The sequence below is a fragment of the Suncus etruscus genome, chromosome X (genome assembly GCF_024139225.1).
Source record: "Suncus etruscus isolate mSunEtr1 chromosome X, mSunEtr1.pri.cur, whole genome shotgun sequence".
Lineage (NCBI taxonomy): Eukaryota > Metazoa > Chordata > Mammalia > Eulipotyphla > Soricidae > Suncus > Suncus etruscus.
This window is the reverse complement of record NC_064868.1, coordinates 12,161,591-12,187,707: the sequence shown is the minus strand read 5'-3', so window position 1 is coordinate 12,187,707 and position 26,117 is coordinate 12,161,591. Positions and strand designations below refer to the sequence as shown.

General features: G+C 35.7%; 1 protein-coding gene across 1 annotated transcript in view; it reads left to right on the top strand.

Moving 5' to 3' along the window:
• The first annotated feature begins 1,463 nt into the window (after positions 1–1,463).
• Positions 1,464–26,117, top strand: part of GLRA2 (glycine receptor alpha 2) — a 206,228-nt gene continuing 181,574 nt past the window's right edge. Inside the window, exons 1-3 of the mRNA XM_049767094.1 lie at positions 1,464–1,714; positions 1,905–2,079; positions 4,129–4,262. Of these exons, the coding sequence (XP_049623051.1) occupies positions 2,012–2,079; positions 4,129–4,262 (202 nt within the window). The 5' untranslated portion in view covers positions 1,464–1,714; positions 1,905–2,011. The remainder of the gene's footprint in view (positions 1,715–1,904; positions 2,080–4,128; positions 4,263–26,117) is intronic.

Sequence of the window (26,117 nt, the reverse complement as noted above, 5' to 3'; positions counted from 1 at the left end):
AAGCAGAATGCTCGGGCACTGCTGTTTCTCATTTAAAAGAGAAATTCCTACATCCTCACTGATTGGGTGGGCTGGAAAACCATATAGATCTTTGTTACTAAAAGAAGATCAATGGATCTGCCAGGAAGCATCAATCTCAGCTTGAACTGTCAGAAATGCTGCATTTCGGGCCACACCCAAGACTTGTTATCAGAATCTGCATTTCAATAAGACCCTTGGGTGACTTACATTTAATATTAAAGGTTAAAAGAACTGACCATTTTCCCCCTCAGAATCCACTTTCTAAAAAGCATAGAATTCTTTGTTACACCGCTCAGCTATTTAAATTGAAACGAGGGCAGTTTGATCTGCCATGAACTGAGAATTTAATATTTGTCTTATGCTTATGACCTGCACTGGAGTACCTCTGTGACTATTGTGGGATACTTCCTAGACAGAAAGTAGCAAATGGCAGACTATGAATTTTTTATTTTGCCTGACCAGAAACTGCTAGTTACTTATACTAGCAAAGAGAAGTTATTTGTCCTCCTTCTATTTTATGACTATTACTACTAATAAACATTGTACATTTCGTTAGAAATAATGTAACCAGAATATGCTTCGTACAGGCTCTATAAATGTTCAATACTCTTGTCACTTTGGACTAGTTAGGAGACCATCTATAGTTTATTCCCTGTACTTCCCTGGGGATCTGCATCTCCAATAGGCGGAAACAGCTCAATCTGCAGTCTGGGACCTTCTCGTTCCATTCTTTACACAGGGTCTTCTCTTCTCGAACCTTTAACCAGGGCAGGAATAGATTTCTACTGCCCCCTGCTGGCCTGCTGGCTTTTCTCGTCGAGCCACCGAAGAAAGCTCAGGGAAGGGACTTTCCTTAATGGAAGGGTACAGAGACCTTTGAAGCGGGGGACAGAAAACTAAAATAAAAACAAGGCACAACGAGCTTTTAAACTAAACGATGGGTCCCCCCAAGAACCTTTTTTTGCATCCGGGCTTGTCAATTTTCCAATTTTCTTTAAACATAGGAAGTATTCTTTTTTACCTCCCCAATTTGCACTGAGCAGAAGGAAGTAGGACTTGTCACACCCCTTCAGCATTTCAGCACTAACCCGTTCTCTACTCCTCCCGATTTCCTTTCCCCACTCTTAAGACAGTATCCCCGTCTCTTTTTTTTGGCTTGCAACTCCCGTCCCGCCCACCCACAGACAGTCTCTCGTTTCCAGGAGCTCAGACCCCAGCCTCTTGTTACTTCTCCCTCTCCCCTGACCTTTGATCTCCCCTGGTCCTCATTGCACCCCTTCGCTGAAAGAGCGAGTCGCTCTTCACCAGTGAACTAGAGAACAGTCCCCACTTGAATGCCTTTCCCCGACCCCCGCCCCAAGCTGAAAAAGGAAACATGCGCACTTCAGTGCTAGGAGCTGTCCGAGTGCTGAAATTTATAGGCTGGGTAAGATCACGTCTCCGTGCCTCTCTGTAGCCTTCATTCCAGCACAGGAGCTCAGATATTTTGCCCTCTTGTCCCTACCCACTCCGGAGATCCCTCATTTACATTTCCATCTCTTCCTCCCCCATTTACAACTTCTTTTTAACAAAAAAGAGAACATTTTCTAGAGGAAAGGATTTTTTTTCTCAAAAGAAAGGACTTAACACAAAAGCCACCCGACTTCAAGCATGGCACTGTCACCAGCCCCCTTTGCATGGTGATGCTATTAAGGTAGTAGCATTTTTATTATTCTGGAAAAAGCAGCGGGGGTGGGGGAATCAGTCAGTTCTTAGGCTTTGTCTTTCCTGGGCAAACTGATGGTCCCGAGCACTGATTTGACCTGACCATGATGCCTAGGACTGGCACTTTTTGCTTTTTCTCAGCAAACTGTACAAACCCAAATCTCTTTCTGATTTTCAAGGAAACTAGATCCCTGCCAAATTTTGAATCTGGACAATAAATACTTTGTCCTAGCTTCTTTCTGGACTCATTTTGGGGATATTTTCCACAAGCATCACAGAAACAGGAATGAACCGACAGCTAGTGAACATTTTGACAGCCTTGTTTGCATTTTTCTTAGAGACAAGCCACTTCAGGTAAGTGAAACGACTTTGCATGCAGATATTTTCCACCTGAAAACTGTTGGAAAGAGAATGTGTCATGTAATTATTATCTAGTTTTGATGTCAAGCATGCTAGTTCCATTTTATAGGGGAGAGTTAGATTTCTTTTGTTCCTTTAAAAAGCTTAATTATGGTGGGAGAGTGGTAAATTTTCACAAAGGCAAGTTTCATGATGCATAATACCATCAATGCATTTTTTTTTACCAATGTTCACAGCCAATGAGATATAAAGGTAGTCTCATGAGTTGCATGCCCTTTACATTTCTATGTAACAGTAATTTTAGTCATGTAAATGATTATTGGATGTGATGCTTTTCATATGTTTTAAGTGACTGGATGAATTTGGCAGGAACATGCTCATTCCACATGTTTTGAAATCCTAATTTTTAACCAACTTGTAACTTCTATTACATTTCAATAACTAGAGGCATACAATTAGGACTACAATTTAGAAAATTTCTCAAAACATCAAAGGCATTTACAATTTGATTTACCTCTATTCTCTACCACTTGGCATTTTGAAAATTGAATGCCAATAACATTAAATTAATATAACATCTTTGTATTCATAGTTGCATGAGAAAAACTTTGCATAATTGAAATAAGTGAAAATCATGATCTGCACTAAATCCTGTACCTAATTTACAAATTTACAAATCAATCAGTATTACAAAATACCAGGTTAAACTAGTAAGTAAAATATTCAGACTAGTTATACTAATAGCAGGGGGTCTACGCCAGAATAAAGGTAAAATATGCTCGTACAACAAAGTATAGGACTCTTCATTTATTTTCACCAAATGTTATGATATTTTTTCACAGAACCAAGAAAAATGGAACATATAGCAATAATGCTATATGAGTACTGGGAAACCCCACTATGTTCCTTTCAGGTTCACACCTACTATTATGATTAAGAAAAATTGTAGGCTGGGTTTTATTAGAATCCTCATCATCATCATCTTCATCATCACCACATCATAATCAAATAATATATTTGACTAATCAGATGAATCTGCATATGGGAATGTGAGTATTTTAGACGATTATATTCATTTTTAACTCCTACAAAATGTTTATTTCATCTTTGCACTTACATTTCATACTACTTTGAAAAACTTGCAAGAATGTAGTGCTTGCTTAGTGACAGTGTTAATGAAAGTGTTTGTTACAAACTGTTGAAAATAAGAAGTGTTTACTTTGAGGAAGAAATTAAGGCATAGTCAACTGTTACATATTGTGAAAAATTTTGTTTCATTACAGACCAAATTAGCACTAAGGAAAAATATGAAACAATTTCAATCATATCATGGTTTTATTATAAATTCAAATGACTGAACAATTATTTTTATAAGTACTTCTCTAGATAGGCAACAATTCAAATGTAATTATATAAAAACAATGGATAACATAACTAAAGTACAAGTAATCATTGTTGACCTATTTAAAAATGAAGTTACAGTTCCAAATGATTATTTTATTTTAGAAAACACATTGAGCATTATTAATAGTTGGCAGCTAAAATAGAATCTTGCAGGTAATAAAATAAGCATGGGAAAATTAGTAACTGTGTTTGTTTATACATCTTATTATATATTTTTTATGAAAGTAAAATATTATATTAAGGGCTAAAATATGCTGGACTTAAATCATAAGGAAATGTTTTTAAGACAATGAGATAATTTTTAGAACATTAGTTTTCTGACAACTTTAGAAAAAACTAGTTTGAGCTACATATTTATAATATATGTAACTAAAAACCATGACTATTGTATCATCTTTAAACATCTTACAGCAAAGTTTAGAAACTTTTGAGGAATAGAATTGATAGTCTTCTACAGTTAAAGCTAAATTTAGATATATACAAGATCAGAAGTAAACCCAAAGAGTATATGTTTCTCTTCTTATTAACATGCTAAATATATATATATATATAAGAAATCATATTAAGCATATTTGGGGCATTAGTTTTAATAACTTAGTTATACAAAATCATTTCTAAAAGAGTTGATGATGTATTTAGGACAACTTTCTGCAAAGACCATGACTCCAGGTCTGGAAAACAACCTTCGCAGACCCTGTCTCCTTCAGATTTCTTGGACAAATTAATGGGAAGAACATCAGGATATGATGCAAGGATCAGGCCAAACTTTAAAGGTAGGTTTTTGATTAAATTTAGGTTAAGCCTGTTGGGAATCTAGCTGTCTGTATACTATCTAAAATTTTTCAGGGCTTTTTATTATTAAATAGAAACAAGTATCCACTTCATTTTCACATACTTTTGAACTTTTCACTGATTTAAATAGCTGGAATGGTACTTGTTGCTTGCAATTTTTGAAAACTTACCTTATGTTCTATTCTACAAAGAAAAGTAACTTCCAAAATGATTGTCACCTTTTCTATTCTATCTTAAAGAAGAGTAGAGCTGGAAACACTGTAAGAGAAAATGATGGACTTGGATTATAGTGAAGTCTGCCAGGGCTCATGCAACAACAAAGTCTTTGGTTTTGATTTTAAATACCTGTTCTAAGTTTAAATCTCAATATAAAACATGTCATTTTACATACTTTCAGGACTCTATCATTTTTAAATATTGTGGAAAGAAGATCTAATTGGATCACATTTCTAGTTCAAATGATCTAATTTTAAGGAAAAATTAGCAGATGTGTTTTATCCAAAAAAGAAAGAAAAGAACAAAAACACAGAACTGTGAAGTGCACTGCACTGAATATGGTGGATACATTCCTTGTTCAGTTAGAAACAAAATGTTTGATGCTTTTGCTTAACATTAGAAAAATATAATTAATATTCTATATAAATTACTTCTACCTACTTGATTTATACTCATTCTGAATCAGAAAAAATAAGAAACAATTATCAATAACTAAATTTTGGTGTTTTAATTTTTAAATATATATTTTAAATGGCAACTTAATTTTATCATGTAACTAAGCTTAACATAATGAATTATGAAATGTTTATTGTATTTTATTTAAAAAGCTTATGAAATTTTAAATATGCAATAATTGATACACGCCTTTGGAACTTTTTGTGCTTACTTGTGATTTAATTGGGTCTTTCCTTTCACTTTTGACCAAGTTTCATTATTGGTAACTATAACCATGAAAACTAAATTACAATTTATTTTTATTTAATGAAAAACCTCTGAATATACCTAGATAAGAGCACATTTCATAAAGAAATACATTAAACCTTTGAAAAATGTTTTTGACTTTTGGAGTAATTCCAAATGAAATGTTTTAGGAGCCAATAGTTAAATAAAGTCTTAGAAGAAAGAAATGCTTTGGGAGTCAATATTTAAATAAAAATCTTAGAAGAGACAAATCTAAAACCAGATCTCATGGAACTATTCATTTACACATTTTTCACTAAGCCATTAGCTACCTTTTCTGCCTGAACTCTTACAGAAACTATAGCCAAGTAATTAACTGCATGTTTTTTTAAAAAAGTGAGAAATACTATGGGTATTAACCTAAAATCTAGTGGGGAGAAAATGTTGCATGAATAATGAAAATATAATAATACAATATACAAAATAGATGTAATACAAATATTCTTAAAAATAGCTACATATAGTGAAGTACCATCAGGAAGTACAGATAATATTTTCAAGGATTCTAGCAAATGCAGAGATGGTTTCCTTTTAAATTACTCAAGGAAAGCTTCATAGGAAATGCCCAAAGATAAATTGCCTCGTTTAGAATTATCTTGTGTAATAATAGGTATTGTTCATTACTCTCTAGAAATAACTTTCAAAATAGAACAAAAGTGCAAAGTGTAATAGAATGAATATCCACATTGGCATTATTGCTTTAAGTTACTACATAAAATGAGCAGTCATTTCCATGCACATCTTCTGTTCCCAGTTTCATGAGAATTTCCATCTTTTTAATGATGTTCTTCATAATTATAAAGACAAAATAACTGAGGTGAATATCAAGTATGGCAAAATGTGGCCATGTTTTTGCCTCTATCCATTACATGAATATCCCATCACAGAATATTTAAAGATTTATAAATTAGAAACGAAGTGGAGATCACATAATGGATATACTGGGTTTGGTCTCCTTTTGCTTTTTATTCCCTACTTCAGTGAACTCTGATATCCTTTCATATTTCATAAATTTCATATAAGCAATTTGCATCAATGACTGAAGCAGCACCATTCCACATTATTTTTATTTAAATAATTTACCCCTTGTGCTCCAATAAAACTGTATAAGTTTAATACGGTTCTTTTTTAATACGGTGCTTTGTCAATTCATCCCCATCACACATCTTAGAAGACAGAGAGTTGCTTTATTATACCATCTAATGTGGGGGAAAGAAGTCATTCTTTTCATCACAATTCAAAGTAAACACTGAGAAAGAGAAGAAGATGCAAATAAACTACTGAAATTAGTGCTTCCATTTTTTTTTTTTTCGGTTTTTGGGCTACACCCAGAGGTGCTCAGAAATTGCTCCTGGCAGGCTCAGGGGACCATATGGGATGCTGGGAATCGAACCCAAGTCTGTCTCATGTCAGCCATGTGTGAGGCAAATGTCCTATCACTGTGCTATCATTGCAGCCCCAGTGCTTCCATGTTTAATAGAAATTCAGAGTGAATATTCTTGATCACAGTGGTTAGCAAAAATGGACTTAAATGAGCTGAGGAGAAAGAAAGGAAAGAAATAACAGGAAACTTGTAACAATGGAGAGTTTGAAAAGAACAGTATAGAAATACACTGTAATTGGTTGCAATGTAAAAGAAGACATTTTAAACAGCAGTAGGTAGAAATAAAGAATGATGAGATGTGGCTTTATTCATAATACTGACAGGCTTCCATAAATACCAATGGGAAAATTGACCATAATAACAATATACATGATGGAGATTAGAAACAGGATAGAAGGAAAAGACTTCACCATAAGAATAAAAGCAAATTGAGGTAAAAATGACAACTGTTCTTGAAGTTTTCTTAAATATTCAAATATTTCTCACTTTTCTTTGCTGTCATGCATCTGCAAGGGGATAATTGCATGTGTGTTATTATCTTATTACAAAGAATTTCTCCCATATAATTTTCAGTTTGGTAAAATATTAAATATACTCATGTCTATCCCACATCCCTGGTGGATTCTGCAAGATTTAATGGGAATATTATATATATATGTATATATATGATGGATGTAAGCTTGGAAAGGGAACCAGAAATGATTCAGACTTAGGCTCTATAATTGAGAGCCATTCTTAGAAACTATAGGGAAAAAATAGCTTTTCTGATGTGTTGAAGCACAAGTGTATAAACAAAGCTATGAGTCAGACTTGCCAATTGCATTCCATCTATAAGATCCATAAAGACCTAGGTCAGGTCTTGTCACAACATAAATTTAAAAAATCCTCAGCTCAGATAAAACTCACAAATTCCATTGATCACAATCAATTGGTTCTGAAGCCATAGGAAATGTTGATGCTGTTACCAGAGAGCTGTTTCCACACTGAATGGTTGGTCTCATTGGCAGTTGATTTATCGTTGTTTCTGTCCTTCCTCCTATCAGATATACTTTGGTCAGTACTGTATCTTGAAAATTCTACTTTAAACATTAATCTTTGAAAGAGGCCAAATGTAATGCTCAAATCTGGGTAAAATGCATTAGTGCTGAGTCTTTCTCTTTCAAACAAAACCCTTATCTATTTTAATGAAATTTTTTTGAAACTAAAATTATCTTAGAGGTATATCTTGTTTCATTCCTATGTGAATAAAAACATTTTACCATAACATTCATTATGAGACAGGACCTGGGATAGATGATACCAGGAGATAATTATTCACTCTCCTTCTTTGTGCATGCCATGCACATTATTTTTTTCCATGTCTGGAGACCTACATTTGAAAGTGTGATTGGTGACATTAACACCTACATTTGCATGCAATGCAGCCTCTCTCTTTTTCCAATTTTCCAAGGTGTTATCAGCCCCAAAAGTTGTTACAGATAAAAGTAGAAATAGATTCATTTCTAAGAAACTAGAGGTTTTCATGTTTCTCCCCTTGGAAACTCTCTTAGGAGTAGCCAGCTAACTAGAGCTCAAGTTCAAACATTCTCCTGAGTGACCTCAGTAGGGGGTTGGTCTCCTGAGCTCAAATGTCTAGCAGGGAAACTTGGAACGAATGAATCTATCTGATCATAATAATGCAAACCCAACATAACCATTTCTTTGATTACTCTGGTAGATGCTGGCTTTAGATATTATTATAGAACCTTGGAAAAAGCACAGGTAATTTTAAGTATCAGTAGTATGTCATTTGTGTGCAAAAATAGCAATCAAGAACTTAAAAGAGCACAGCTAATTTTAGTACAGGACAATGGGAAATTAAGTGGGGGAGGGGGAAGTTTCTTTAAAGACGGGGGGGGGGGTAACAAATGACAGGTCTTTTTTTGTTTGTTTGTTTTTTGGGGCCACACCAGTTTAATGCTCAGGGGTTACTCCTGGCTAAGCACTCAGAAATTGCCCCTGGCTTGGGGGGACCATATGGGACGCCGGGGAATCGAACCACAGTCCTTCCTTGGCTAGCACTTGCAAGGCAGACACCTTGCCTCTAGCGCCACCTCACCAGCCCCCACAGGTCTTTTTTTTCAAAGGTTGATGATGACTATCTCAGATCCACTGACTGTATCACAGTTTAATTTAACTCTAGTGTGCTATGTGGACACCAAGCAACACAATATTTATGGCTGCTACTATTGATCTATAAGATTCTGGTTAGGTGTTTGAGGTGACATCAGGAAGAAATAAATATATTTTTATGGAAATTATTTTAGTGGAATTTGTTTACTATTACATAGTGATAGTGGAAAGGGTCTTGTATTTGGCTCCAAGAAACCTAAGCTCACATCCTCATTCAGTCACTTGTGTCAAAAGTTGACTTCCCATACTGAAGCTGAGTTGTTCTGAGAAATCAAATCACACATATGAACGTTTTGTTTTCAACCACTGAGATTCAAATAATTTCAATTATTATTGTCCCCCATTCCCTCTTATGATTGATACAACATATTATTAATGGGGTTCTTGGGGAGGTGGGTTGACCCCTGTCAGTGACCAGGCCTTACTCCTGACACTGTGCTCAAGAATCTCTTCAAGCAGTGTTCAGGAGACCAAATGTAGTAACAGAGATTGAACCTATGTCAATCATATGCACAGCAAGCAATTTAACTCCTGTCCTAGCTCTTTGGTCCTCATTTTGCTTTTGTAATGGAAAGACATCAAAGACATTTCCACATCTTTCAAGTTCTACTGAGGAATCAGAACACAGAAAGCATAAAAATATGCCCCAACTGGTTCTAATTTTATTAGTTTGGGGGAATATTTTCAACCTGAAATGGGTACTTCATATTCTTCAATATAAAACAAAATAGAAGCAATTTGTGGGGAGGAATCATCTTTATCCAGTTAAATACATCCCTGATTACTTTCTTAGTAACACTTTTGAAATTACAAGAAAAAGACATAGGCCCTACAATTTAACCTAACCTTACAAAACAATACTTTTTATTTAAGTAAAAGCAACATGACTGCTATTATGACTATATTTTGTCATTCAGTACTGCAGTTTCAAGGGTGACTGCATAAATCTATTAAATTTATTTTCTATGTAGAATAAGTATTTTATAAGAAACATTTGGTGTCTACAACATGGCAGGGGAAGCACAGTGAAATGGAAGCCCATAATTTAGTTTGTGAAAAAAATATTGCATTGCTCTTTGGTTGATTCCGGGTCACTTCATATCCTCCATTTTCATGATTGAAAATAACCTAAATATTTTATCCTGAATTCTCTAGTGTTTGAAGTTCCTCTGCATCCTGAAGAATATCAGTTGAGTTTACTGCTTCTCTAAGGCTTCATTTTACAAAGCAGATAATAACATCAATTGAAGAGTATCTCAGTACTTAATGACTGGACATAATAATGTGTGCAATTGGAATGATTTGCTTTCAAGAAAATAGTCACTGATTTGTTCTTGTTGGTGGTGTGTATTTTTGTTGCTTTGTTGGTCAGACATTTCTGTAATTTTCTCTTTAAAAATGACAACATAGCTGGATCAAATTTCTTAACAATGGGGTCTTCAGAAGCATTCTGGGTTCTCTATAACCTAAGATGCTATCCACAACATATGGATTTCTTTCTTGAGAGGGCAAATCTAAATATTTATGACTGAAAATATTTTTAGCCATGCTGGAATCCACGAAAGGAAATATATGTGCAAAATATATAGGTTGCTTACATGAATTTTTTTAATGCAGTCCTTTACTATTCAGTCTATAACTATTCATTGGGCATCTACTGTATGCTATGAGTTAAGACAAAAGCTGTAAGTGAAAAATTTAGTAATTCCTACCTTCATCATTTTGGTGAAATTAAATAATAAAAGACTAATACATATAATAGTTTATATATGATAAATCTGGTTAATTTTATAAAGAGAAAATTATTAATGCTATAAATAAATTCACAGTCACAGTTATCAGAGCTGCATGGTAATGGTGGGGACGGAATACAATAGGGTTTGTAAAAACATTGATGGGGATGTTCTTGCATAATGCAACTAATATTTACCTTTTTGCATGATGAGAACTATAATTTTTTAATGCTTACACATTTTCTTTTTATTATAGCTTAGTTAATATGGTTACAATTAGTGGTAATTTTATGATTTTGATGTACCACACCTCACAACCAAAGTGTCCCACTTTGTCTTTAGGTCAATTTTAGACCACTTCTTCCTTCCCTCATTCCTTCCCACCATTTCTTGGTCATTTCAGTTTTATAATTCAAAGGATGTGGTTTAGAATGAAATATGCATGAAACTACTATTGACAGCATCATAAATCAATGGCACATCAATAAAATGCAGTAACATTTTGAATATGGAAATCCAATAGGCAAGTATTATGTATGTGACTATGTATTGTGATTTTTTCTGATGGGAGTATGTATCATATTTTTGAGAAAAAATAATCATTTGTGCACTATAAAGCAATAGAATAAATGTAAAGCAAGGAAAAGCAAATATGGGCACAAAATAACATGTAATTTTTTCATGTCTTTATATCTGAATTTACAGTCATTTCTTTATTCATTTTGTAAGCAATTAGTAAGTAATTACTGTGTTCTGGGCACCATATTACTTGCTAAGTATACAGTGGTAAATAAACATTTGGACTTTGAAATGTAACTCCTCGCTTCAGTAAAATCTGAAATATAATTTGTAAATTGGATACTGTAGTATCCAGGAGAGTCAAAGAAATTCAAACGGTGGTGAGTGGGGTTAGGAAAGCATCATGAAAGGGAAAATGTAGTATTCTTGGCACAACCAATACTAGAGCTGAAGAGATACAGAAGGGGATGGTTACTAGAGCCCAGAGAACATGGCTTTAGGAGGAGACCACCTGATGGGAGTCTGTCATTCAAACTGTGTTGTCTTAAGAGAATACTCTAACCTCATTTTCTTGCTACTTCTAATTTTTCATGGAAGACTCTTATTGAACAAAATACAACTACAAGTTAGAAGTTAAGGGTTTGTCCTCACTGATGACAACCTGGTAGTTCAGTTTTCTAGAGTGCAAAAAATAGAGAGGAGATTGCTGCGAAGGGGGGGGGCAAAAGCATGTCAACTTATAGCAAAGGCGATTAAGTACCTATCTCCAAGTCTAATGATCATGTAGGATGCCTTCCTCTAACAGTGTGGGAAAACAAAGGAAACTAGAGAGAAGTCTCATTTGGGTATCTTTTCCCAAGATTATTGATACCGCCCAAATCAGAGGAGACAGGGAGTGAAAGATCATGGAATAGAGTCTGTCACCTCAACGGGAAAAACACAGTCTACAATCAGTGGACTAGTGTGTATAGTCGCTGAGACTATTGTATTTGTACCCACAGCAATCTCTAGGTCCCCTCTGCTGGGATGTATAGTGGACTTAGATTTGAGTAGAAGACCTAATGTCATGTCTCTTTAGTGCAGCATTTATGAGATTTTTTTTCCCTTCATGCCCTTCTGTTTTACAAAGTGCTCAAGAAGTGAAAGAAGGACCCAGAGCTTAGTGTTGTGTGTTTCCAGGAAATGGCAGGTCTGAAGCTTGTTTTACACTCCTTGGCTGGCTCAATCACTGCTCCTGAAATATAGCTAGCAAACAAGAGTAATTCAGCTACATTAGGAAAACCTTGGAACCACTTTGCCATATCATTTATCTCTCACTTTTAAAACCCAAGTGTACACAGAAGATAATATAATCTATCTATTTTGATTTATTTACACTTAAATATTTCAAGATGCTGTTTGTAAGAACCACTTGATGTCCAACAAGGCAACTGAGATTTCTTTTACCAAAAAAATCTTTCTCTTAAAAAATCATTCTTTGCCCCCAAGTATTATATTAAAAAAGCAAAAGCTCAATTTATTTAGCACTGAGTTTCCCTGAAACATAAACACTGTCTACAATTGGAAAGCTGGTGACACTATCATCACTCAAGTTAGATTATGTGATTTAAGATATTCATAAATCTATGGAGATGTTTACAATGATGTCTAAAACTTACAGTGTCCTTTGGATTACTTCTGGGTCTATTGCGTGAGCACTGTATAGAGTATACCAAGTTGATTTAGGATATACTATGTCAAATGTTAGTCACATGCCACATGTGTTGCTCAAACCACATTTTTTATATATTTTATTTAAACACCTTGATTACATACAGGATTGTGTTTGGGTTTCAGTCATGTTAAGAACACGACCCATCACCAGTGCAACATTCCCATCACCAATGTCCCAAATCTCCCTCTTCCCCACCCAACCCCCGCCTGTACTCTAGACAGGCTTTCTATTTCCCTCATACATTCTCATTATTAGGATAGTTCAAAATGTAGTTATTTCTCTAAACTCATCAATCTTTGTGGTGAGCTTCATGAGGTGAGCTGTAATTTCCAGCTCTTTTCTCTTTTGTGTCTGAAAATTATTATTGCAAGAATGTCTTTCATTTTTCTTAAAACCCATAGATGAGTGAGACCATTCTGTGTTTTTCTCTCTCTCTGACTTATTTCACTCAGCATAATAGATTCCATGTACATCCATGTATAGGAAAATTTCATGACTTCATCTCTCCTGACAGCTGCATAATATTCCATTGTTCATATGTACCACAGTTTCTTTAATCATTTGTCTGTTGAAAGGCATCTTGGTTGTTTCCAGTGTCTTGATATGGTAAATAGTGCTGCAATGAATATAGGTGTAAGAAGGGATTTTTGTATTGTATTTTTGTGTTCCTAGAGTACATTCCCAGGAGTGGTATAGCTGGGTCATATGGGAGCTCGATTTCCAGTTTTTGGAGGAATCTCCATATCGCTTTCCATAAAGTCAAACCACATTTTTTTCAGAGCATCTGCTTTAGATGTTCTGAAAGTCCTATTAAAAGATATAAATCTGCTTTTTGTTTTAGGATTGCTGAAGGACAGATATGAAAATAATTACTGGAAAAAATTAGCACCATAATCTCAGAACCAAAAGACTGGAATGAGATATTTTTTCTTATATCTGAAGGATAATACCTTGCTAATAGTATTTTCATCAAGATACAGTGTACTGGCATTAGCAAATAATGAGCAAGAAGTGGAGTAAAATCCACAATAGGAAAGTTATCTAATCTGAAACTCCTAGAGCCTAGTTTTAACTCCGATTTTTCAGCTGTGACCTAGAGCAAGCAACCTAACATCTCTGGGATTAATTCTGGTCATTTCCAAAAATCAAGGAACTAGAAAAGATGGTTTTCTATGTCACTGACAATTTTTGTGGCCCCTGGTGTTTATAGTCTACATTAATATAGATGGGCCTTTCCTTTCGTAAACTATTGATTCACCCATAGAAAAGCATGAAAGCATCTCATTTTACTAGAGAACTAGATGCGCCTCAGAAATCATTAACTGCCCAGGTTTGTTTTGCAGATGAGCTCTCACTTATTATTTTAGGGAGGATCATTATTCTTGGGAGAAACTGGAGATCTATGAGGGGATTGATGAAGGAATCAGCAATTTACAATTTTTCTTTTTGTTTGACGTATAGGTAGTAAATTCAGTACAGACGTACTTCTCAGGGATTGAACTACCAGGTCTCTTTAGTTTAGCATCTCCAAATGCTCTGAGAAAAAGAGGCTCAAAACACAAAATAAGAGAACCAGAAGGCTGAAATAAAAAGATAAAAAGTACCTGACATAGAGAGAGGCAAGGGGGCCAGAGGAAAACTGAAAAGAAGGCATCGGTGAAGGAATGGGTTGGCACATGTAGACCTGAAATTCAGTCATTAATAACAATGGAAATGTTTAATTTATGCTGATTCAACTAAAAAATACCTTTTTTAGAAAGAATCAGAAATTCTGCTAAACATCCTTTAAGAATCTTAATACCCATTCTGATATTTTTTAAATAAATATATTTACTTGTCAATCTAAAAATATTTTAAAGCTCTTCACATAGGAGTCTACCCTATGCTTACTTGATCACATAATTCTTAAATATGTACCGTCCTGAGAAATTGGTGTTTGGGAATACACTTTATAAACTGTAGTCTTGATAAAATCATAAACCTTAAAAGAAACTTGCTGTGAAAACATATTATGATGATGGAAAACCTAAATACAAAAAATATGATGACCTGCTAAAAAGATAATATTTCTAAGACTGAGAATGTCTCTGATCCAATAAATGTGAATTTTATTTTAATACATTGCCAGCATCAGTATTCCACAGCTATAAGAGAATTACTCTACAAGTTAAAATATTATTGCAAGCTATTTATCTCCTGCTTCATTTCCATGAATAAATAAGCAAACTGTGGATTTTGAGAAAACAAATATTAAAACAAAAAATAGTCACTACAACAATGTAATTTGATCTGATAGTGACTTTCTGTTTTAGTCTATGAATTGTGAATACCAAGTGACACTTTTAAACAATTGACCTTTAAATTTGAAATAAAAATATTTCTTCATTAGTTTATGCCCAAAATTTATACCTGTATGACGAATTTACTTTTGGACTGCTTTCATATCTTCCAAGCAGTTTCCAAAGCAAGGTCTTGTGGTTTACCACAATTTCGATTAAACTATTCATAGAGAACTTTTTTTTTCTATTAGTTACTTGAAATGCAATTTAAAAACTGAATTTATACTAAAGAGCTAATTTGAAAATTTGTATCATACAATGTTTGTTGTTGTTTTGTTGTTTCTGAGCCACACCCAGTGGTGCTCAAGGGTTACTCCTGGCTCTGCACTCAGAAATCACTCATGGCAGGCTCAGGGGATCATATGGGATTCCAGGGACTGAACCCAAGTCTGTGTTGTTCAAGGCAAACTCCCTACCCACTGTGCTATTGCTCTGCCTCATTATACAATGTTTATCTTAAATTATTTATACATGTATAATAAAAAGTCTTCACTTATTTGAATTAAATACATTCTAAGTTGCTCTGCTCAAAATTGATATTTATTTTAAGATACATGAGTTTAAAGACAACTATTGAATACTTATCAATAAATACTGAAAAAATGTCTGAAAATATCACTAAATATTGACATCTATATATAAATATAGGATGATAGCTTCATTATTTACTAACTCTCCAGCCATATTTATTCTATTTTTCAGAAAAGAAAGTATGAATTTATTTTCTTCCTATTCTTGTTCAGGGTTATAAGAAACTACACACAACAAAGTAAGGGTTGGGGAAATACAATTTTTGACTTTATGGCTCCTGATCAATGTTATTTTATTGAATATAGTATATAAAGGTATATTGATGACCACACCAGGACACAATTCTGTATCTATCCAATGAGTACATTAATCGGAACTAGTTTCAAGGTATTGACACTGATGGTTTTAGTATGGTTAATATCCTATGTAGTACTGCTAAGGTTCTACCTATATTCTACATATAATGAATAACAATTTTTTGTTTTGCTATTGGGTCACACCCAGTGGTGCTTAGACTCTAACCTCATAAAGTATTCCTGGCAGGCTTAGTGGACTATATGGGATGCCAGGGATCAAACCAAAGTGGGCTGTGTACATGGCAAATGCCCTACTTCTGTGCTATCACTCTGGCCCCTCACTTTTAAGCTTTTCTGGTGACTGAGAGTCTATTGTACTGTGGATCAGAACTGTGTCAAAAATTAACTGTAGCACAGTTATTTAGCAGGCACCCAGTTTTCCTCCTCCGTCTTTATTTTTTGTTTTATATAAAACTGACTACCTGACTCATATTCCTTGTAATCATTTGCTTCCAGTATTATTATAATTTCAGTTTCTAGAATGACGGTAATGGTCTTACATATAGTTGGGGTAAAAAATGAGGTGGTTTTGCTGAATATTTTCTTAAAATGCCATGGACTACCAACAAAAGAATAATAGTTTCTCCAGAATTCAGAGTTGTTTTCAGAATGAAATACATCATGTCTTTCCAAGATATGAAAAGTTCAAGAAGAGACTAACTCTGTTTGAAAGGAAATGTCAAATAAGCCTAGTACCATACTTGATGAATAGGGCAATATTTCAGGGAAATTTTATAGGTAAAATGCCACTCCACTTCGTATGTCTAAAATTACAGGTCTGGGCTCATAAGCTATCAATTTAGTAGACTAATCAGTAGCTATTTCTTTAGAAATATTCCTATTTCATTGTCTGAAATTAGTGATTCCTTTGACACATGGCATTCTGTACCTGGTTCCTATCAAATTAAGCCTATGCCATCAGGTATATTTTATGTTCTCTCTCCAAAGTGGAATTATCCACTTTGTGTGATCTGTGCTCTTTTCATTTCTTCCACATTCCTACAGATTCAATACTGATAGTTTAATTGTTCATATATGTCTAATTTAAATACATCCTTTACTCAAATCTTCTGAGAAAATATCTCACTTAAAATCCAGAAGACAACACCCTGCTCCATACATGCCCTAATGTCCACCAAGTACACAACATGCAGGACTTTCCGAAAAGAGAACAAATTTGTGATTTGGGGCAAATGTCCCAAAGCTCACTCAAAAGGAACGGGTTTCCTCAGCAGAAAGAATTTTTGTCACCCAAAGGGGAATTTGTACCTATTAGCAATTAATCTCCATTTTCCTTGTTTACTAGACTAGGAAACTACTGATGTATTTTCTGTCTCTCTGGATGTCTTAGTCAGGGCATTGTATATAAATGAAGTCAAAGTATAAAACATTTTCTAAATAAGAAAATTCCATAGTTCTACTGGTCAACCAGCAAAAGGCATAATTATATGCACATTTAAATTTTTATGCTTCCTTTTAAAACTAGGTTGGTGCATAGTTTTTCATAATTCTCACTTGAACTGAGATTTATTTTTGGTTTTTGGGACACACCTGGTGATGCTCTGGGGTTGCTCCTGACTCTGTGCTCAGAAATCACTCCTAGCTTGGGGACCATATAAGATGCTGGGGATTGAGTTGCAGTTCATCCTAGGTTTGTGCATGCAAGGCAAACGCCCTACCACTTATGCCACCGCTCCAGCCCCAAACAAATGATTTTTAATTAGTTTGTTTTTGGGCTTACCTGGTGGCACTCAGGAGCTACTCCTGGCTATGCATTCAGGTGATGCCAAGGATCTAATTTGGGTCAGACATGTTCAAGTCAAGTGCCCTACTAGTTGTGCTATCACTCCAGCCCCTGAGTTCATTTTTACAATGTCAATATATACCTTTTACTGGTGAAGAAAATTTTATGGAACTCAGTAGATGTGGATTGATAGGTGAAATTTCTATAATTGAGTTAGGAGCATTTTACCACAGGACCTTTCCCATACCTTAATATTCTGAAATAATATAACTATTAAATGAGAACTGAGAGTCAGGTGCTAACAATACATAACCTGATAAACTGTGTTTATGTAAAATCTGAAATGAGCAAATTGAGATCACAAGAGTAAGTGAGCAAGTGAGATTCCTTCAGTGCCTTTTCTTGTAAAATTCAAAATAAATGTGCATCAGCTATCCAGGAGAACAGCTAAGGGTATTGATAAAAAGTACCATCGGTGTCATCATGTAACATATTATAGAAGCTACAGAATGACACCTCTGAAAAAATGATTGACTTCTGAGGAGCAATGTGGCAGATGCAAAGAAATATAGAGTGGATAATAAATAAATTGTGAAGGAATGCTAAAATCAAAAATAACTCACATACTTTTTTAGAAAACCCATAGTGCAGCTGCTCTGGGTGCCTGGCTGGCCATATCTTGATCTGAATACATAATAAGGGAAAACTGAGCTGTTATTCAAGGGAGTGTTCTAAATACTAACATCCTCCATAGTCCTAGACAGTCTATTCATGACTCCTGAGATGCCAGTCCATTCATGTCTCCAGGCCTGTGCCATCATGTCAAGACAAAGTTTATGCATCTACATGTGTCTTACATGGACTTTAATTCCTGATTGCTGACCACTTCTGCCTGAGGTTGAGTTTTCAAACAGGAGAGTCTGAGCACAGTGACTTATAAGTGATCTATGAGACATAAAAAAAAGTAAATCGGGTATTGTGGCAGGAAAGCCCAACAAACAGAAAGTGGGTTCTGCCTGGTTCCTCCTGGGAATTCTGAAGCTCTCTACTAAATCTGACTGGAGCACAGAGCTGTATTTTTTATTTTCCCCTTTGTCATTTCTTGAGTAAAGTCTGTTCTTTTGAGGGGGTGTGTAGATTGGTGGGGAAAATATAGCCCCAGATTCTCCAGTTGTGCAAGCCAAGTTAGTACAAGTAGTGGTAGCATCATCTGCATCTGATGTAAAAGACCATTGTGTTTGTTCTTGGAAGCAAAGATACACCAAGGAGCAGGCACAAAATGACAAATGGGAGTCAAGAGCCCTAGAGGAGCATCATGATGTCTGAACATCATCATCCCACACCTCTAGATGTGCCCTCTCACCTCTGTTCCAGCCTCAGTGTTTTATTTCTTAGTTCTCAAATTTTTGCCTCTCATACTTTCCACTCTCATTTTTCTTCGCCATGCCTACCATTTACCCATCTAATTAACATCTACTCTTTCTTCAAACTTCAGCATTAATATTATTTCCTCTAGAAAATCTTTTCATAAACTATTGTCCATTCTCTCCCATATTCTCAATATCCAATTCCTCTTGTGATTGGCTGTTTTCCAGTATAGGTCCATTCTAGAATAATTCAATAAGGCCAGAGAGTAGACTTACCTCATTGTTCATTGTACTTTCTCCACCTGAAAGCACACAGACCTCCAATAAAAGATATATCAAATGAATACGTAAAGTTTTAATGTCAATATTATATTCTAAAACCTCACCTCATGCAAACTTGATGTGAATAATCAAACTTATACAGTGAATTGCTATCTAATATTAGCTGTGATTCATTGATAATGCATTATATTTTCCCATGTCCTAGAATTTGATTACTGACAACATTTCTCAAAAGAGAAAAATGGTCATTTACCAGAACAATAGCACAATGGTAAAGCATTTGTCTTACATGTGGCCAACACAGGACTGACCCCGGTTCAAATCCCAGCATCACAGATGGTCCCCCATGCCTGCCTGGAGTGATTTCTGAGCACAGAGACAGGAGTAAATACTGAGCTGGGTAATTGATGGGTGTGACTCAAAGACCAAAAACAAACAAGCAAAAATCTTCCTTTTCAGCTCCATAAAAAATTAAGAATTCTTGTTTTTTTTTTTTTTTTTTTTTTTTTTGGGTCATACCCGGCGGTGCTCAGGGGTTACTCCTGGCTGTCTGCTCAGAAATAGCTCCTGGCAGGCACGGGGGACCATATGGGACACCGGGATTTGAACCAACCACCTTTGGTCCTGGATGGGCTGCTTGCAAGGCAAACGCCGCTGTGCTATCTCTCCAGGCCCCAAAATTAAGAATTCTTATCAAGGTGTAGAATTCTCACAGATTGATTGGGAAAGATAATTTCAACAAAACATAAATCTTTACCAAAGTTTGATAAAGGCCCAAATAAAATATCTACCAACCATTAATGATGGATTTTATATTTCTCTAGAGAGTTCTTAAAATGTGGATAAATAAGAGCTCAGCCTACAGAGGAGAAAAAGAAGTAGATCTAGACTTCAAATAAAAGTAATGGTGAAATTGTGTCTTGATAAATAGAGTAGGCATAAAAAAATAGTAGGTATTTCAAGTGATCCCCATAGAAAAAGAAAAGGGTTTTAAGAAAACCCTTCATATCTAAAATTAATATGGCATGTGAGGCAGATATCAAAAAAGGAATATAGTTAAAGGAAATAAGAGGAGGGTAATGACAGATGATTAAGCTAGAGAGTATAGTGAAGGCCAGAGTGTGCTATGGAGATTAAGATTTTACTACAGCATAGACTGGTGAAGTAGCTCAAAGGGCTGGAGTGCTTGCATTGCATGTGGGAAGCCTGGGTTTAGTTCCTTCTACTGTATAAATCCCCAAATCTCTGATCTGGAATTATCTCCTGAGCACAACTGAGTATGATTCAAAAACAAAAATGGAAAAAATAGATTTAACTATAAGTAAAAAGGAATAAATAAGTGTTTACTGAAGAGATGTAGCATACATTGTGGTTTCTAAAATAATAACTCAAGAAAATCTTTTATTTTATTTTTATATAATTAAATTATTTAAGCACCATAGTTACAAAATTGTTCATAATTGAGTTTCAGTCATAGAATGTACACCAGCCCTTCACCAGTGCACATTTTCTGCCATCCATGTTCCCATTTTCCCTCCCACCTCTGGGAAAGGCATTTTACTTCTCTCTGTTTTCTTTATTTTTTTGGACAGTTGGGGCCACACCCAGTGGCACTTAGGGGTTACTCCTGGCTGTTCACTCAGAAATCTCTGCTGGAAGGCACAGAGGACCATATGGGATGCTGGGGATAGAACCTTGGTCAGCCCTGAGTCAGTGGCATGCAAGACAAATGCCCTACTGCTGTGCTATCACTCTGGATCCTCTTTTCTTTTTTGACACTATGCTTTGCACTACTGCTAATGAAGAGGTACCATGCATATCACATTATTCCCTTTCAGCACCCAGTTCTTGTTCAGAGTGATCAGTTTCAACTATCATTGTCACAGTGGACCATTAACTATCCTGTATTCACCGTAATTTGTGGCAAGCTTTCTACCCTGGACAGGTCCTTCTGATCCTCAGCTCTATTGTTTCTAGATATTATTAATATATTATCTTTTATTTTAGAAGAGATCTTTTGAGGGACAAGGAAGCCATGACAACCACCCATAAGTAAGAGATGATGAAAGTTTGGGTGTAGGCCATGAGAATGGGTTTGGAAACCATAGGCTATTTAACAATTTAAGGTCAAATTGTATTAGACAAGATATGGAGGGAACAAACAAAAGAGTACTAATTGGCTCAAAGTTCCAACTTAGGCAACTAAGCAGATATAAATATTTTTATTCAAAGAAGAAATGTAACAAGATGCTTCAAAAGGAGGAAGGTAATACACTTAACTTTGATCATTCTATATTTGCAATGACTGAAATTATTACACAGAGATGTCCAATCTGCAATCAAATATATCACACTGAAGTCAAGGAGAAATGGCAGGCTAAAAAGGTAGAGACTGTAGTAGTTAGATCATTACAGTGTTAACAAGACCACTCAGTGCAAAGTTGTAAGATAAATAGCAAAGATTAAAAATGAGCCTCTCACAATCAGGAGCACTGAATAAGGAGGGCTATGAGAAAGACTCATCAAGAAAAATGGAGATTTGCTCAGGAAAACTGGAAGATAATTCAAAAAAAAGATGGAGTCCTTGATGTTAAGGGAAGAGAGATTCTAGGTTGAGAAAACTCAATCATGTTGAGAAGAAAAAGAGTGGGTGGGGAGATCCCATTATATTTGACTGGTAGGGCATTTTCTACTTCAAGAAGGGGGTTTCTCTAGAGTAGTAACATACAATTCCAGACTGATTGTGGATTGCATGAGATTTGAGAAATGTGAAAGATTGTGTAGGCACTCATACAAAGGAAGATAAATAAAAATCAGATATAAGCAAGTAACATAATTAAATAATTGGGGAGTTTTGAAAATGTATTTTCAACCTAAGATCCAGAAGGTAAAGCTATAAGGAATGTTCAATCATCAGAAAAAAATGAAAAGAAGTGAAGGGGCTTTACATTATCCAGTAACTTCTTAGACAATCTTCAATTCCACACTGCATCCCTTCACATATTTTAAACCAGTTTTGAGTTGGAGAGGCCCAGGAAAAATTAATACTATATTAGTTTACGTTTCTTGATTCTGTCACATAGTAATTTCCTAAGCACATGCATATTAATCATTTAATCTTCCCAGCATCTTTACAGAGAAGTATATTGAGGCTATTATGCCTACTTTATTGACACAGAAACTAAGAGTTCTTACATGGATGCCATGGTCATATTTTTTAAGGGTGAAGCATTAGCTTGAACCATAGGCAGTCTGGCATAAATCGACTCTGTTACCATATTGGGGGGGGGCAGTAAAAGCTCTCAAGGTTTGTCTTGTTGCACACGAACTTCCCGAGTTAGATGTGTGTTCACTTCTTAGAGTTCTACTAGAGAGCTCCTAAGTCAGGCACTAAATATGCCTTTGGAGCTCTTTGCCTCAGAATTTATTATTCAAATTTGCTTCCTTGGATCAGAGCACATTATTAATCCTCCATAAATACTTGAAGAATAATTAAATGAATGAGCAAAGCTTATTTTTCTCTCAGCACCCAACAGCTTTCTGCCTGAAAATGGATTGGAATGAGCTTGTAGGTGGTTGGGAGAGAGGGTTGGTGGTTGGGAAAGAAGGAGTACAGTACTGCTACCTTTTTGTGATGTGATGTTGCTTCTGAGTAAAGGCATTTGAAGTGATTTTTACGTCTTCTTTCAGTACAATTTTGTGATGTGCTTAAATATATTCCAAAAAAGTGCTGACTCTGATGTACCAAAAGCAAGTCTTTCCATCTGGTATTTTATCTTCCAGACTACTGCCTACTGCAATTTACTATCTGGGTTCTGAGACAACTTTCATTTAATAATTTCAATAATTTTGGCTTAGTGAGGAGAATGCTAAGTCTGAGACCTGGAGTCTGCAAAGTGATTCATTTGATTATTACTTTCCAACTGGTACAGAGAGCTCATGTTTGTTCAGGAAACAGGGAAGGGAAGGAAAGGTTACTCTTTGCTGGGGCAGTCCTGCTTTATAAACTATGAGACATGTTCTCTGAAATAATAGCCTTGGTATTTCTCAAGTAGAGAAAGCTCTGGCTGCTTACAAACTGTCAAGTTTACCTGGTGGCACAATACAAATTAATCACAAAGCAATTTTGGAAACATATTTGACGTGTCTGACTGATAGAAATGTTGGGAACTTGCTGAAGCAGTTAACAGACAACCCATATCCTCTAGGAATGTGTCACCTTACTAAGCAAATTTAATAAAAACAGATAAAAAAGCCTTCAAAACCCAAGTGAATTATTTTCTACTTAAGCATACAGCTACATATAGAATTATGCCATGAAGAACAAGATTTCTGAATAAAATGAATGGCTAAAGTAGAAAAGAAGTGAGGACATAAAGTATGGATGAGGGCTCCAATGTTACCTTTAGTTCCATAAACTAATGTTCAAAATTCTAACAAACAATACAGCTGTGAATGGCTGAACAGCTGGTTAAATCTAGACCATATGATAATGGAGCCTACTCAAAGTTCCTTATATTGGCCTACCAGTGTCCTATAGTGGAATCCTTGAATGCCACTAGCATTCTCTTAACAAAAAGGCTTATATTCTTATCATTAGGTAGGCTACTGACATATGTGTGTGGTTTACAAATGCACATTTGATCTATGGGAAACATTTGGAGAAGTATGAATCAACCCAGGATAATCCTTAGAAATAAAACCTCTCAGGAAGATCCTGGCTTTTCCACTTGGATGAACTATCTTTGTTATCAGAGAATGGGATAAAGGCCCTTCCTCATCAAAGTACTTCTCTTCCCAATACAATGCTCTACTATGTCTGATGTCACACATAAAATAGGAGCTTTTAACATCTCCACAAATTTTATCTGCAGTATAAACGGATTATCAGTTAAAAGTTTCATGTCTTCAAAGTAACACCCTCATATTCTTAAGAGAATGGTACTCTTGCATGAACCCAAAGTGAGTGGCAGGGTCTAGATAGAAAATATCCCCCACCTTAAGTGTGAACTCCACTAATGTGAAGGCTATTTAGCCTGTTTACTCTTGAAAGGGAAGGCTTTACTCAGCTCAGTTATCAAAAGATCCTATCACGCTTAGATAGTGGTAGAAATATGTAACATTTAAGTCCAGGCATAGAATAGTTTTTTTCCTTAAGAAAACCTCTTAAAATTAGGGGCCTTCAAATTCCAGGGAGGATAGCCCAGAAAAACTAATTTCATTTTTATCTTTGATGTCTGACTACATTCTAACTAGTGAAATGTACCTTTTACAAAATAGATTTCTGGTCTAGAGAGAGAATACAATGCATGTAGTCAACTTAAACCTATGTTTGATCCCTGGCATCACCTATGATCCCCTGAGAACTAACTGCCAGGAGTGATCCCTGAGCATAGAACCAGGAATAAAACCCGAGTACTGCCAGGAAATGACAAAAAAAAAGAAGACAAAAAATAAGTAAAAGAGATCACTGTCCTTCCTTCCTCTACACATAAGAAAAGAAACCTCTGTCCAAAAAATCTCTCCTCTCCTTTTATATTCTCTTTTATTCCTCCATGTACATTGGTTGTTTCCTGTGCTGTGATTCCATAGAATGTTACTCTTTTCACATTATATCATAGTCTAATTTGTGTCTGATTTGTCACAATAGATTATGCCTTCACTGAATGCAACTGTCAAGTACATTTTGGGCATTTATAGTATTTTACATGTTCTATTCAGTGCCCGAGCAGATCACCAATTCTGTAGCACCTTAATGTATGCTAATCTGTATGTTAGCATAAATTAGCACTTGCATGGTCTTAGTTTAAGCACTTACTCTGACCCTGACCAAAGTCACTGTGTGCACTCTCATGGTAGATCAGAAACAAAAATCAATTAATGTCACCTGAGAGTTTTCTCATATGACTTATGGGAATTCATGTAAAATACTCAGCTTTTTTTTTTTTGGTTTTTGGGCCACACCCGGCAGTGCTCAGGGGTCACTCCTGGCTGTCTGCTCAGAAATAGCTCCTGGCAGGCACGGGGGACCATATGGGACACCGGGATTCGAACCAACCACCTTTGGTCCTGGATTGGCTGCTTGCAAGGCAAATGCCGCTGTGCTATCTCTCCGGGCCCAAATACTCAGCTTCTTAACCCTTAGGATAGAATAGCTTAGAAGTAAGTATCTTCATAGAATTTAGTCCATGTTTATGGAACATCTCATGTCCATGCTTCATGGGAAACATTCCAGGGGAGTTCCCCATGGGATAAAGTTTCATTAGCCCGGATGGGATGAGAAATTTGTAATAGCACCTTTTTTGTCTTCTACAACTCCTGTACCTCACTTCCCTACTTCCCAACTTGTGAACTCTTCATAAATGTCCTTAGTTATTTTCCCCTGAATCCTTACCTAGAGGGTAACCCAAGTCAAGCCAGCATCTAATGTACAAAGGAACTCCAAAAAATGTCCTCTTAAACTGAATTACAAAGGTGTAAGAAACAAAAGAACACTATGCTACACAATAAGCATTCAGGGCCTATCAGCTGATCTTAATTGCATATAAACACAGCAAGCACCATGATTTCAGGATTTCCCTTTGCACTAGGGAAACTGTTGTCCTAATTGTTAGAGAAGCCTGCATGGCAAGAACTCTGGTGTCTATTTTTAGGTCTCTGGCTGACATAAAATACCTCTGTTTCCTAACAGTAAAATGGTGAACTTCCCACCCCTCGGAGAAATGGTTTCCAATGAGG